The sequence below is a fragment of the Trichechus manatus genome, unplaced genomic scaffold, assembly GCF_000243295.1.
Source record: "Trichechus manatus latirostris isolate Lorelei unplaced genomic scaffold, TriManLat1.0 scaffold00038, whole genome shotgun sequence".
Taxonomy (NCBI): Eukaryota; Metazoa; Chordata; class Mammalia; order Sirenia; family Trichechidae; genus Trichechus; species Trichechus manatus.
In genome coordinates this window covers 16,281,005-16,296,648 of record NW_004443974.1, presented here as the reverse complement: position 1 = coordinate 16,296,648, position 15,644 = coordinate 16,281,005, and the positions used below count along the sequence as shown (strand labels likewise).

Sequence of the window (15,644 nt, the reverse complement as noted above, 5' to 3'; positions counted from 1 at the left end):
CATAGGGGTTCAGAATCCCCACTTAGGAGGGCAGTTAGAATAAGAGGAAAAAGGATCCCTTCATGAATCTATCATGACAGTGAGCACCTGCACAGCAGTGTGTTTGCTTTCTTAAGAGGTCAGCCATAAGAGGATTGTTGGGTGGAGCCAGTCTGTTCTCTAGGTTGGCTTCAGTGACAGGCCAGGCCATAGTAATTTCACTGATCTGCCACTCTGCTTCTCAGTTAAGGAATTCATTAGCATCTCCTGTATGCAGTGTACCATCCTGGACGTTGTAGAGAATACAGAGGAATAAGTAACAAAGTCTCTGCCCTTGAGATATGTCTACTTGGGTGGCCAGCTTCACTCCTGGACCAAGAGATAATACAAGACTGTCTTTTCTGGGTGCCAAATTTTCAGAACAGATAGGAAGAGCTGTGTGCTCAGAGAAGGGAAACTGGCCTAGGGTGACTGGAAGAGGAGATTGCAAGACTTGCCAGCCTCTTGATCATTTTTTCCCCTTCTGTAGAACCTCTGGCCTAAGCTGGCCAGAATTTGCTATAACGACTTAGTTCTAGCCCATTCTTCATCCAAAGGATTTAGTTACTGGCAGTATCAATGTATCTTGCTAGTATTCTTAGAAACTTATATGTAAATTAATTTTTTTAAATAAAATGAATCATACCTTAACATTAAACTCTTAGCGACTCTATAGGACAGAGTAGAACTGCCCCATGGGGTTTCCAAGGAGCGGCTGGTGGATTTGAACTGCTTACTATTTTTGTTTGTTTTTTAAAGAAAGTCTTTGGTAAATCCTTTGAGAAGGAAATAATGATTTTTGTAGTGGGAGGAATCACATCTTGATTGATCTGGTTTGTAAGTTTTGAGATTTTTGAATGTCAGATTTTCTTAAAGTGGGATCATGCCATATGGCAGGAATAGAATAATGTTACCTATGATGAGATGCTGTACCATAGACCCCAGGGAGGTTCTAGCATACGCTTCAGCTTTTACGTAATAGGCCTAATTGAATGCCACTGGCTTAGTTAATATATTGAACATGATTGGTGTGATGAATTTCCTTCTCAGACTTCTGTCCATTGTAAAACATTTGCTTTATCTATTCTGGAGCAAGTAGAAGCAATCACAAGGAGCCCTGGTGGTACAGCAGTTAAGCGCTTTGCTGCTTATCGGAAGATTGGCGGTTTGAACCCACCAGCCACTCTGCAGGAGAAAGATGTGGCAGTCTGCTTCCGTAAAGATTTACAGCCTTGGAAATCCCATGGCGCAGTTCTACCCTGTCCCATATGGTCGCTGTGAGTTGAAATCGACTCAATGACAGTGGATTTGGTTTAGAAGCGTTTACAACAATGTGGAGGACATGAAGCAAGTGAAGAATTAACCAGGGCAATCATTGCTTATCTGGTTTTTTGAACTCAAAATTTAAGTCAGAAATTTTCCGTTTGAATTCTATTTTTATCATTTGTTTTCATATGATTAGTTTCAGTATAAGTTGTTATTTGTGAATTGAAGCATACTAAAGTTAATTGAATTTGGATTCCAATAGTTGGAACTTCTTTAGAAGCAGATTCTGTCAAGACAGAGGCTATCTGTGGGGAAAAGGTTTGTTAAACTTATTGTATGATTATTGTGGGAACATTACTGAACCACTTTAAGATGTTTCCATTTGCCCTTGTAACTCCTTTAGAAACACAGAGGAACCACAGTTTGGAGCTAGAAGGGTTCTTGGAGAAAAAAAATAATGCATGTTTTTAAGAGAGGGAAGTGAGATGTATAAGATCACACAGCTTTGTTAGTAGCAGAGCCCAGTAGCACATTTCCAGTGAGGATGCTTATTGTAGAGACTCTTAATCTAGACGTTAACGTTTACCAGGATCCTGCCTCCCAACACTTGGAGGTTCTTACATGTTTAATGTTATTAAAACAGCGTTACTTTTAAAATTATTAAAACAGCATTACTTCTAAAATTATTAAAACAGCATTACTTTTAAAATTATTAAGTATATCAAGGTTTTCATAATTCTAGTTGGTCTTTTCCCCAGATCATTAGGCTGTTGAAATTTTCGCAGGTGTAGAGATAATTAAGAGTCCTGGTGGCACGGTGGTTCATCTACTAACCAAAAGGTTGGCAGTTCGAACCCACCCAGTCAGTGGCTCCGTGGGAGAAAGGACCTGGGGATCTGCTGCCATAAAGATTACAGCCTGGGAAACCCTATGGAGCCATTCTGCTCTGTCATATAGTGTGGCTGTGAGTCGAAATCCACTCAATGACACACAACAACAAGAGGTAATTAGTGGACGTAATTGATTAGAAAACCGAAACCAAAAAAACCAAAAAAACCAAATCCGTTGCCGTCGAGTCGATTCCTACTCATAGCGACCCTATAGGACAGAATAGAACTGCCCCATAGAGTTTCCAAGGAGTGCCTGGTGGATTTGAACTGCTGACCTTTTGGTTAGCAGCTGTAGCACTTATTATGCCACAAGGGTTTGGGCTTTAAATTGAGAACTGACAGAAAAATCCTAGGTTAGAAAATAGAAGGTTGGAATTAATAGATAGCAAAATTGAAACTGAGAGAATTGTTCTAAAATATCCAGAGAACACTGAAATAGCTGTTACTACCAAGTGGCAACTCACCAGTAAATAAAGAACTACTCCCACTTCCACTCCCCATATAAACACTCCCATTCCCCCCAGTTGTAATATGTGGAAGTTAAAAGAAAGTGAAGAAATGATCTTGGATAGAAAAATCACAGTAGAACTTTGATAAGTTGCTTTTTGAAATAGAGTTGTTTCCATGCCACAGACATTTGGAGAGAAGTACGTTTATTGAAATAGATTTTTATAGGAAATATTACAGTACCTGTAGTTGAAAACTTATGGCAGTATTTTGGGAGTGATGTGTTCTTAATGTTAATTTGTGAATTAGCTCTGAACTCCCTTCTGCTGTTTTAGAACCATTGGCTGAGTGAACATTTTCTAAGAGTCTTTTCAGATCAGAACTGTGTTTCATGGAATGGAGTATTAGGTGCTTAAATAATGTATAAATCCAGTTGGACAGGAGCTGCCCATCAGTTTTATTAACTTTGACCTTTTCTCCCATTATAAAGATGGTTCAGTAAATATTTAATGGGCCCCTTATAGATCTTGATAGTTGGAGCCGTGTTCCTGGAAACTGGGATATGTATATATGATTAACAAATGTCTCTTAATCATTATGAGTCAGCTTTCAAGGACAGATTTTGTTTTTGGGAATAGGAGTCCTTCTATCCACATGTGCTCTTAGACGTGCAGTGTACGTTGAGAGCATCCAAGATGGCAAAGATTTTAAAGAAAACCTTTAAAAAACAGACAGCAGTTAGCATGCATTTCTGCTGTTTTGGATTTTTTTTTTTTTTTTTTTTTTTTGAGCAAGTGATCAAAATGATGCCAGGGGGCAAAATCACCCTGCCACTCTGTATAGTTAGCAAGACTCTTCCAGTCAAAGAGTCAGCAGGGCTGGAATGGCTGAGCTTGCATGGACCCTAATAAGATACAAAGAAGAAGAGCCAAAAGGAGAGACTTCTTGAGCCAGGAGGGGGCTCCTGCCAAGCTGTCTTTCCCTTTAATTCCATAAAGCCCCATGCATATTGCACTCATTGCAAATTCTGGTGGGGAAGATCGAAACTCAAGTAGCTGACATTTTGAAACATTGTCTTTCAAACTTGTACTGTCCCTTGCTTCCATTGATTTCCCATTTAAGAAATCTGTAGGAGAAAAACAAATTTGAGCAAAATTCATTGGTCTAAGATGAGTTGTTAGAGCCAAATTATGCCCACTTTTTCCACCCTGAGAATAGCTCCATTTTTATTATGAAGGTGGTATATCTTTGTCTTGTATTGTGCAGTCATAAGGCTCCCACAGCAAATCGACCAAGTAAATTAAGAGCCTGTTAAAAATATGGCTGCTCCAAACACAGACATTTCAGTCTTACTGGGTCACTGGATATCTTCATTTTTATAGAGACTTTCAAGGAACGGATCATTTCAGTTGGTTTTGTTTTCTTCACTTTATATTTGTGTGCTGCCCAATGGCTTTGGGTGAGGCCATTTATTTTTCACAATGTTATTAGCCTTTGCATCCAGGGCCCAGCCCTTTTTATAAGGTGGTCGCCAGTTTCATTGCTATGAGCCATTGTGTAGCTGAGTCTGCAAAGGAAATCTATGTCTTGAAAGAGCATTTTGAAAAGAAATTGATTCAGAGCGTCAGAATTAATTACTATTTGTATGTTTAGTTAATTCTAAATAAATGTTTGAAAGACCTTGCTTAATTTGAGTAGAGAGGAAGAACCATATTGGATGTTATAAATGGTCTCAATACAAATTCTTAGCTTGGCATTTTCATATTTGAATGTTTTATTTACATCTGTTCAAAATTGGGATACCTTTCAAGGATAATTTTATTATAGAGAGATTTATGACAACTCTTATGATCCAGAATAAAAAAAAATGAGATTAAAAAAGGAAGGTAAGTGTCATTGTCACATGTCAAATTGGATATAAGCTTCATTTGGCAATGAGTGAGAATGATGGGTTGCGTTTTAAATCAAAAGATCCTGATGATAGGAGTTAGAGGGGATTGACTGCAGAGGGGCACAAGAGAGCTTTCTGGAGTGATGGCAGTTTTCCATTTCTTGATTGGGGTGGCGGTTACTCAGATATACATTTGTCAGAACTCATCAAACTATTTGTGTAAAATGTGTGCATTTTATTTATGTAAATTATAACTGAGTGAAATGAATTTTTAAAAAAGTCCTATTGAGTTTAGAACTAGACAGTGTCATTTCTCTTTTCCAGTAGAGAACTCGAAGTATAGAAAAGTAAAATGATTTGTCCTAAGTAACCTCGAAGCTCAGCAGTTTGTCCAGGAACAAAGCAAAGCCCATTTAAATTATGTTGCTTCCTTACCATTATATTATTCCAACTCATATACATGGAAGTGAAATTAACTTCTCTACCCAGTTCAGTAAGCCTATATCCATTTGTATACGTTGTTATAAGATATATTTAGGAGCATACTCTTATGATTGATATATTTTTAATTGAGGTGAAATTCACATAACATAAAATTAATCATTTTAAAGTGAACAATTCAGTGGCATATAGTACGTTGACAGTGTTGTCTAACCACCACTTCTGTCTAGGTGTAAAAACATTTTCATCGCCCCAAAAGGAAAGTCCATACCCATTAAGCAGTTGCTCCCCATTTCTCCCTCCCCACCAATTTGTGTTCTATCTTTATGAACTTACCCATTCTGAATATTTCATAGAAACAGAATTCTTATGATTGATACTGTTACCTTACTCCTGAAAACTGTAGCTCAGTACTTCTGAACGTGATCCATGATATGTTTGAATCTGCATACAATAAACCATGTCATGGTCTACTGTAGTAGACTACAAATTACATGGTTTTTGTTTATAAACAAGACATGATAATACAGGAGTTCCTAGAACTAATTTTATCACTAAGGAAAACTTCAGAATCTTCTTTTAAAAAAATGGCATGGACTTCAAAACTTTTTACATAAAGTATACATGAATAGTAGTGGAAATTAAAGAAGAAAGTAAAAATTACTCAGATTCTACTTTGAGATACACTTAATTTTTTAGAGAACATCTTTTCAAATGTCTCTCTGTTCACAATATAACTTGTTTGTTAATTCAGCAAAATGGATGTTGTAAAGTTCTTTATTGTAACCAATGTCTCAGTTCATTGTTGAACATTTTAGATTATTTCCGGTTTTTCATCATTACATTGTGCAGCGGTGAACAACCATATTCATGTTTCTTTCCTTGTTTGTCTGATTTGTTGTCTTAATAAATTCTTTGAAGCAGAATGTTAGCAGCTGTATTTGAAATTATTTAAAATGTTCTAAGAGGATAAGATGTATCAAGTATTGATAGTTTAATACCCCTTGTCCTGCTTTTACCGAATTTTATTCCTTCCCCCTTTTTTGTTTTTCTCCCCAGTTGCAGTACCATGCAGGTCTAGCATCTGGCCTTTTGAATCAACAGTCGTTGAAACGTTCTGCTAACCAGATGGGAGTATCTGCTAAACGTAGACCAAAGGCTCAACCCACGACTCTTGTCTTACCTCCTCAGTGAGTAATGGGTTTGAAAAAATATTTTTGTCCTGGGTGAACTCTACTTTGTGCTAGTTTTTTGCTATTGGAAAGTTACTATGTTTGTGCCATTGTTTCTTTCTCTTTAAAAGGTAACTGTTAGAATTACCGTTAAAAACCAAGCATAAAGATGAAATATTTTGCATATATCTTTATGAAGTGGCTGTAATGCAGTTCATATTTTATGTATTTTGTGTGTGACTTTTCCACATAGGATTTTAAGATACCTCATACATTATTTGTTCACTTAATGACATTATTTTTCTGGTATATACCCGTCCTTCTTGCCTCCTGAGTTTAACACTATTCTTATATCTTAAACATCAATTAATTTTACTTCTTCCTGAACATCATATAAATGGAATCATACACAGTAGGTAATCTTTTGTATAGGCTATTTTTTTACTGTCATCATAATATCTGTTAGAGTCATCCAGATTGTTCTGTTTGTTGCTGCATAGTATTCCTTTGAATATGGCCACAATTGATTTATTCATTTGCTTATTGGGTTGTTTTGCAGTATAAGCACTAGTAGATGAGTGCCAAAGCTCACTCAGTGATATGGAATCAGAAACATGAAAATATAGTTCTTGCTGGCAGCTTTTCTATCAGCTCGCACACTTCCCTGAGAGGGGCAATTCTACCAAAAAGCTTGACTTGGACTTTAAACTCATTCCCTAGTCTGCCCTACTCTTTTATGGTACCCCATTTTATTTACATTCTCAGCTACAAACTACGTCTTAAAATTTCCAATCCAAAGGAGTATTTTCAGGTAAGACTCATTTGTGTGCCTTTATCAAAATCTCATTTAGTTTGTTTAACAAGTATTTATTGTGTACTGCTGTGTGCCAGGCGCTGTTCTAGGCCCTGGGGTTACAGTCATGAGCAAGACAGACATGGTGTCATGTTCATGAAGCTTTTTGCCTAGTGGGGGAAAAAGACACACACGCAAAAACCAAACTAAACCAATGAATAAATACAATAATATAAAAATACAATATAATAATAAATTCATACAAGAATTGCAGGTTATGATTAGTGATAGGAAAGAAATAAATAGGGTGGCAGGGAGTGGGAATGGGGGAACTGTTTAAGTAGGGTGATCAAAGAAGGCCTCTCCAAGGAGACAACGTTAGACAGAGACTTGGAGGATGAAGAGGAGAAAGTTCCATGAGGAGCTGGGGGACATCACAGGGATGACTCCCTTAAGTGTCTTCTCTTGTCGATGAGTACTCTTAGACAACCATTTCTCTGATTTTCAGGTTTTCTTCACAGTTAACATTTGCTTCCATGATAGAATGAACAGACTCAACCAGCCTCTGGCAGGTATTTTTCTGTATGCTGCACGCACAGGTGGCAGTATTTTTCAGAGACTATAGGGACAGCTTCTTTTTGTGTTGCAAGACAAGAGTCTTCACTATTTCTCAGAAAGCTTCTTAAGGAACATAACTGTATCTGTTGTTCTTGTGTGTTGATTTGGTGGTTCTGCACATCTCAGCTTTCAGCTCTCTAAAGTCTAATGGGCCTTGTAACTTGTCAGTTTCCCTGCATGGATTGTCTGCTGAAGCAAGATGTTTGGCGAGAAGTGGAAGACTTTCTAATGGTCCCATAAGACTGGAGCCAAAAAGTGTTTGTTGCTGACTCTCTCGACAAAAGTCAGTTCTTAGTCCATCTGTTCACCATTTGTTAATTTGCATTGGCTTGAAACCTGTTTACAGGTGACATGCTATTATGAGGACACTTTGAAACTATTTTAAGCACGAAGGCAATCAACAGACTCTGTTCTCATGCCAAAAAAAGAAGTGTTCACAACTGTCATTATACATTTATAATAAATCACTCAAAATACTTAGTTTCAAAGAGAAAAGTGGTTACTCTGTCCTAAGAATACAGCATTGAAATGATTTCCTATACTTAGTAGTCTGTCTCCTGTGAAAATCGACTGCTGCTTTTTCATATCATTGAGCTTTTTGGATTCACAGGATGCTGGAATCCCTTCATGGAACTACTGTCCAGTAGGCAGGATCTGTATCTGAAAGACATTCATGAATTCTTTGCACTTTTATTAAGTATCTACTATGTGCTACTCTGGGAGCCCTGGTGGTGCAGTGATTTAGTGCTTGGCTGCTGTTCTGTGCGAGGAAGGTGTGATGGTCTGCTTCTGTAAAGATTATAGCCTTGGAAACTATGGCACAATTCTACTCTGCCCTATAGGGTTGCTACGAGTTGGAATCAACTTGATAGCAATGGGTTTGGTTTACGTAAGTTGTCAGGGATAGAAACACAGCTAAGACATAGTTGCTGACCTAATCGGGTTATAAAAGTTTTTTAAAAGTTAAAAAAATAATGTACTGGTAATATATACATAACGTAAACAAAGAAAACAAAGGTAACAAAAAATAAAAGAATAATACTATCACTCTGAGGAAATTACTGTTAAGGTTTTGGTGAATATTTTTCTGGACTTTTTTCTATATAATTTTTAAAAACAAACCTTCAAAAGGGGTTGTATTGTAATATTCTGTATCACATCCCAATATTTATTATAGTTGTTAAATTTTAACTCTGTATAATTTGATCTATGGGATCTTTGTGTTTGCATATTAATTAGCCATGTTATGGTTGTGTTCTATAGAAGACTACAAATTAAAAAATTTTATTAAAAGCAAGACATGATCATAACAAGATCTTTTTGAACTAACTTTGTCATTAAGGAAATCCCTTGAGCCCCCTTATAAAACAATACTCACATCCGCCAAGGTTGCTATGTTAGTTATCTATTGCTGTGTAACAGATTGCCCCAGGACTTAGTGGCTTACCAACAATAAACATTTATTATCTTTCACAGTTTCTCTGGGTCAGAAATCTAGGAGTGGTTTGGCTGAGTGATTCTGGTTTGGCCTCTCACAAGGTTTCAGATATCAGCCAGGGCTTTGGTCATCTGAAGGTTTAACTGGGGTTAGAGAGGATCTACTTCTAAGGTTTCTGGCTCGTGTGGCAGAGGTGATGGCTGTTGACAGAAGACCTTGGTTCCTCTCCACGAGGCCTCTCCAAAGGCTGCTCGAATATCCTCTCCAGGTGCCATCCTCTTCGCAGATGAGCAATATAAATGATCTAAGAAGAGTGAGAGCAAGGAAGAAATTATCCTTTACATAACCTCACCTCAGAAGACCCATAGCATCAATTCCACCCCATTTGGTTTGTTTTAATCAGTTACTAAGTGTGACTGACACTGAGAGGGAGGAGATGAGGCTCTCCTATTTGAAGGAAAGAGTGTCAGAGAATTTGCAGACGTGTTTTAAAACCACCGTAGTTGCCAATGGGGAGAGACATTCCACAATGGAGACGAGTGACTGAGCCTATAAGCCCCACTCACTTATTTATTCAGTAAATATTTGCTGAGTGCCTACAGAATGAACAAGATATAATTTTGGGTTTCAGGAAGCTCTTGAGTATAAGATCAAACAAGTAGCAGGACATCTTAATGAAGTGTGCTAAGTCTGACAATAGACATGATTCAGTAGTGCCCAAGGAGACCATGGGCAGGGTGCTGAAGTAGATCTTCCCCTTGGGGAGGCCCAGCCAAGTGTCACAGAATTTCTGCCCTGCCAGCTGTGAAAGATGGAAGTTTTATTTTGTTAAGAGAGCTAGATGCTTTCTTGCATAGGCTTTACAGGATCTCTTAAACAGCAGAGGGGAACAGTGAAGGGCAAGTGGCTGGGTCCTCACACGCCCTCCTTTGTAACTTTATGCAGCTGTTAATGCAGTGATGGATGGATTTCTGCATTGGCTTCTGTCAGAAGTTGGTTGGCACCAAGGCTACTCCAACAAAACCACTGACTCTACTTAATTGTGCTGAGACCACAGGCATGGCAAGAATGCAGGAGATTTTGTACATTGTGTTTGTTTTTAAAATGTAGTTGATTTTAACAGTAGTAGTCTTTGAAGACTCAGACTCCCCCCTGGGTTCCCACAGGATTAGTGATTCCTGGGATTAATGATTTATATTTTTCTCCCCCTCCAAGGAAGCTTGTAAAAAGAAAAAGATGTTGTTTGCAGTGAAGGATCTTTTGTCATGTGTTAGCCTTCAGAGGCACTAACTAAGCGACCTCACCTCCATGACTCCCAAATGTTTGAGTGAAGTCTTTTGCAGAAGGGGCAATGTTGTTTTCATAAAGAAGCTATGTCCCCTGCTGCTGTGTAAACATTGCCCGGCTTTTGACCCCTGTAGTATTGAGAACAGCCTGGAGAGCGGCTGTCTTATTTGATTGATCTATTAAGTTGTATATTGCGATATCTATGTATTTAATATATTTCAGATGTAGCTATGTTTACTTGTGCTCTTTCTTAGATAGCAGTCTTAACTTTACGATGCACTTTTGTGTAGGGGGGAGGCTTTTGTGTTAACATGGGGTAATTGATTTTAATCAATATGCCAAGCTGAATGGCCTATGACTCTTTGAGTTTTAGCAGTTTGGCCTGATGAAATGATGGTGTTCAGTGGCAGCCGAGGTGAAAGACTCTTATTTGTTCTTTTTGTGTGTGTGTGTTTGTGTTTATTTACCATGCTCACGTTCTAAGGTAAACAATACAATTAACCAACTAAAACCAACCAGTTGCCGTCAAGTCGAGTAAAATCCAACTCATGTCGACCTCATGTGTATCAGACTCTGATTTGTGTTCTTATTCTGCACACATTCTTATTCTCCTCATTTAGGGTTGAAGGGGAAAAAATTGTTTTCCAGAAATATTTTTTTTTAAAAAATACTACCTCTACCCCCCAGAAGTTGTTGGGATAGGCAGTTTCTTTTGTGTCGTGTTATCTTCTATAAAAAGATACTTCTTGCTGATTTAAGAGCACTTGCCCTTCTATATGCTATCTCCTTCCAGTTATTAGGGATGAACTGTCCTTGCTTCCAGCTAAGAACAACCTTTCTGCATATCTACTAGGTCCAGTCCCCTCTCACCTACTCAGGGCCATTTCTCGATTGGTCACCTTTTTCTGTCCTACAGCATCCATATCTCCCTTTCTCCTGGAATCATACCTGTTAGCATATAAAACATGCCTACCCAAAAAGTCATCTCCTGCGAGAACACCTGTCTCTTAATCACATTTCCCCTTCCAGCCCCCAACTCATTTCTGTCCTCTTTATAGCAAAACTCCTCCAGAGAGTTGACTATACTTGTCTGCAATCTTTCTCCCACCACAGACAGCCACTTTTCTGATTTCTATCACTATACCCTAGTTTTGCCTCTTTCAGAGCCTCACATAAATGGAGTCATGGAGAATGTAGTGTTTTCTCTCTGACTTCTTTTGCTCAACATGATGTTTTTGAGATTCATTTATATTGTATGTATCAGTGGCTTGTTCCATTTTATTGCTGAACAATATTCCTTGATGTCCTTTGGCACTTACTGGTAGCATTTCCTCAGTATTCTGCATCTACTTCAATATTGTCTAATACCTTCGAGAGTTCAGGTGGTGTCTCACTTGATGCTCCTGTTCTTGGACGACCCTCCTCAGGTTTGAGTAGCATCAGCAACAACACAAAAACATCATGCAGTGACTAAGTGTTAATGGAAAGACATGACACTGATTCAGGAGGTAACAGGGATAATGACACGCCACTAACACCTAGGTGTTCCAGTGTTGGAACAACAGATTGCCTTTGGTACGGCCACTAATTTGGCTCTGGGAGTTTAAATGAAAAAGGCTCATTTTCCGCCACTGCCTTGCACACTAATTCCCAAGAAGATCATCGACTTGAAATTACACGTGGTACTTATAGAGATGATTGGCTTCTTTCCAAGATGTCTGGTAAATGCTGCTTCTATTCTTGGAAGACAGAGGCTCTTGTTGTCTTTTGCTTAATGTAAAACCAACAGGAATCATGGAGAGTACAGCAATGACATAAATCCATCCTTGGCCAGAGTGTTGAATGAGGGTGGTAGCTGATCGTGGACACTGGTGTTTAAAATGAACAAGGCAAATATTTGCCAGGATGAAGCTCACTAAACCAAGAGTCTCTTCTTGTAGCTTCCTGGCCATTATATCATTATCTCTTCTGTTTCTTATTTTCAAGACCTTTTCTCAGCCGTTCAGGTATTAAACTTCAGGTGTCTGCAATTGCTACTTCATTACAAAAGACTTGATATAGATGTCATTTGAATAGTGACTGTTAACATGCCTCCTTGCAGGGGCCTAATTTTCTTCTTAATGACATGGCCTTCATTTTGCCTCCTCAGGTCCTGTATATTTTGTTGAGGGCTGAATTTGCTTATATGTTGATAAATTTGTATTGAATTCTTCAACTTTTGTGATAGGAACCTTGAACAAGAATATTTGGCATCTCTTTTTATTAGGGAGCCCTGGTGGTGCAGTGGGTAAGAGTTTGGCTGCTAACCAAAAAGGTCGACAGTTTGAATCCACCAGCCGCTCCTTGGAAGCCTTATGGGGCAGTGCTACTCTGTCCTGCAGGGTCACTGTGAGTCAGAACCGACTCAGCAGCAACAGGTTTGGTTCTTTATTGGGAGTTTAGTTTAGTTTACCTCCGAGCAAGGTAACAGTGAGTGAGGAACAAACTGGTTCATTGCTGTGAGCTTTAGAAGTGCCAAGCATAGTTTCCTAAATCTCTCCTTTCAGGGATACCTTGAAAAGGGAGAAGTGTAATACCCAGGTTGCTGACTCACCTTGAGCTTGGTCTGGTGGCAGGGAAAGTGTGTTGCCTGTACTGAGTGTCCCAGAAAGGAAACAGAGAACTTTGCAGCTGTAAGTTTCCTGAGTTTTGGAAAAAGTCATCAAAACTTAGGTAGAAATTCACTAAGTCTTTCTTTCCCCTACTGGCAAGTATTAAGTAACAATATTCATCAAATACCACAGAGAGGCTATGTAATAAAGAAATAATCCTAGGCCTAGGTGGCTATAACTCTCCAGAAGAGTTAAAATTGAGAATATAATTAAAGATTAAAACATTGTTTGCATTCTAGAACATGGAGAAATCTTTTCTCTCCATTGTGGGAACATATTAATAAGGAAGAGATCAGTTTCCAATAACCAACACCACCAAAGCTCATTTATTAACATCAGTCACGTTTAAACTGTCTGACTTCTGTACTTCTTTTGCCTTTTTCCTGCAAGACTGGAACTGCCTCCGGGAATGATGAGGGATACCAGTCTTACTCAAAAAAAAAAAAAAAAAATTTATATCTATTCAGTGTACTGAGTTTGGATAGGAATGTTCAGTTAGCAAGGGTTACCTGTATATGGATCCTCAATCCTGTAATTCATTGTATCCCTCTGTTTTGTCAACAAAATAATTTTATCTCTTGTTTGAGCTAGTTTTCTAAGCACAGGTCGAAAGGTTAGGAGGAACTCATGTACCTAGCTGTTTTAAGATTTATAATTGTGGCTGGTGAAGGGCCTGGTTACACTATAAAATGATGTCAGGCCATCTTGACACAGTGACAGAAACCCTTTGTAGTCAAATAGCTGGTATTCAGAGCTTCTTGAAATCAGCCTCTGGAGGGAAGATCCTGGGGCCCTACCCTAGTGGATTGTTAAGATTTAACTGCACAAGTACCATTTCATTTTCTCTCTCTGCTTTTTGTTCACATATGTTTGCTTTCCATTTGCTTGAAATAGAGTTGGAAAGCATTTTGAGGCCAAGGACATAGACTGATCTTCCTTATGTTTCCAGTCTCCAATGTTGCATTGCCCTCATTGCTCTTTAGAGATTCTCATTTGAGGACTAAAGAAGACACACCCAGTAATAGTTCTTGAAATGTCCTTTTTTATGTGCTTGTGTTATTGGCAGAGAAAAAAAATGTCTCTGAGTCTGGGGCGTTCACTGGGGAAGGAAAAATGTAATTCACTGACTGGGCAGGGGAAAAAAACATCAACTCTTAACTTCTGTAGTGCTTTAATTTTGTATCTCCTCAGTGGCATTTATCACATTCTCCCTTGAGTTATGGTTACCTCCCCCACTGGATGGAAAACTCCTTGAGGACCAGGACTCTGTGTCCTTTATAGCCCAACTTTGTCCTGATGGTTGGATGCAAGGAGTCTTAAGGCTTAGTTGCTGTATGCTGCCCTCTGTCTGATGAGGCTGAGAACATCTTTTCACAATATGTCATGGGCTTACTTTGATGTTCCTTATGGTTCTTTTGTAAAGGGTCAGTATAATCCTTGGAGATTTAAATGGTTTGGAACCAGGTGCCATTTGGACAGACAGAAATGCCTGTGGGTGGGGGTTTGGAGTTTCAGATCTTTCCATCGTGCGGATTCTTCCTGCCGTGTAAGGATGGATAGGATTGGATCTGGAGGCTGGGGCCAGTGAACAGGGCCTGAGAGCTAGGCAGAGGCCTAGCAGCTTGCTACCACAGGGTACAGCAAGCCCCTGGGGGCTCATGAAAAGGGCCTAATATGTGGAAAGTGGTATATTAGGAAGATTAATCAAGTAGCAGAATGCAGATAAATAAGATAGTCCTTTGTAGCTGTTTAAAAGATAATTGGTTCATATTACTTATCTTTTATCTCCTCTCTTTGGGCAGGAGAAAAATCTCTGGGAGAAATAAATGAGGAATCCCTCATAAATATTAATGTAAAAATCTGTCTATAGAGAGTAAATATAGGGACATTTTGTTTTAAATGCTCTATGTCATTGTGCTTCATTAGCATATATGTTGTAAAAGATACTTTTCTCCCCTTGAGAGAACCATATTTAGTTCAACTAATAGCCACAGACTGAAATTTGTAGCTTGTCAGGATTGTAATACTTTAGATGGACAGGAGAACTACTTTGCTTTCTTGCTTCAGCCAGAGGGTTTCCTTGTCTTCACCCACACTTCTGCTGGCCCAGGGTAGAAAGTAGGTAGGAAGTCCTGTGTCCTGTCTTATTTTCTAGACCCTCCATTTGGACCTTTGATTCCTGCTGCCTGACCCCCTGTCTGGTGCGCTACCTACTCTGTGTGTGTGTATGTGCATGCATGTTTTAATACTTTTCAATCTGCAAGCATTTATTAAGCTCTTCCTATAGGCTAGGTGGCTAGGCATGTGCTTGATCAGAGTGGGAATCTAAACGTGCAGAAAGTACTGTATATAAACAGATGAGAAAGGTAATGAGTTCCATTTGAAGTCATGTTAGGTTTGAGATGCCCATAAGGCTCAGGTGAACTGATATGATGTATTGGATTTGCTTTAAATTATTCCATTGCATCTTACCCCGCCTGGAGCAAGGGAGAATGAAGAAAACCAAAGACACAAGGGAAAGATTAGTCCAAAGGACAGATGGACCACAAGTACTACAGCCTTCAGGAAACTGAGTCCAGCACACCTAGATGGTACCTGGCTGCCATCACTGGCTGTTCTAACAGGGATCACAGTAGAGTCCTGGACAGAGCTGGAGAAAAATGTAGAACAAAATTCTAACACACACACACACACACACACACACACACACCCACACCCCCACACACACCCCC

The 15,644-nt window shown here is 39.0% G+C and overlaps 1 protein-coding gene across 2 annotated transcripts in view; it reads left to right on the top strand.

The window, feature by feature from the left end:
• Window positions 1-15,644, top strand: part of MED27 (mediator complex subunit 27) — a 237,913-nt gene that overhangs the window by 68,669 nt on the left and 153,600 nt on the right. Inside the window, exon 4 of one of the 2 annotated variants that reach the window (XR_002824001.1) lies at window positions 6,013-6,072. Coding sequence is in view for 1 of the 2 variants with exons in the window: in XM_004375777.3 (XP_004375834.1) it covers window positions 6,013-6,143 (131 nt within the window). In the remaining variant the exon portion in view is untranslated. Of the gene's footprint in view, window positions 1-6,012; window positions 6,144-15,644 lie in introns of those variants that run through there. The other variant, XM_004375777.3, reaches the window with a different exon arrangement.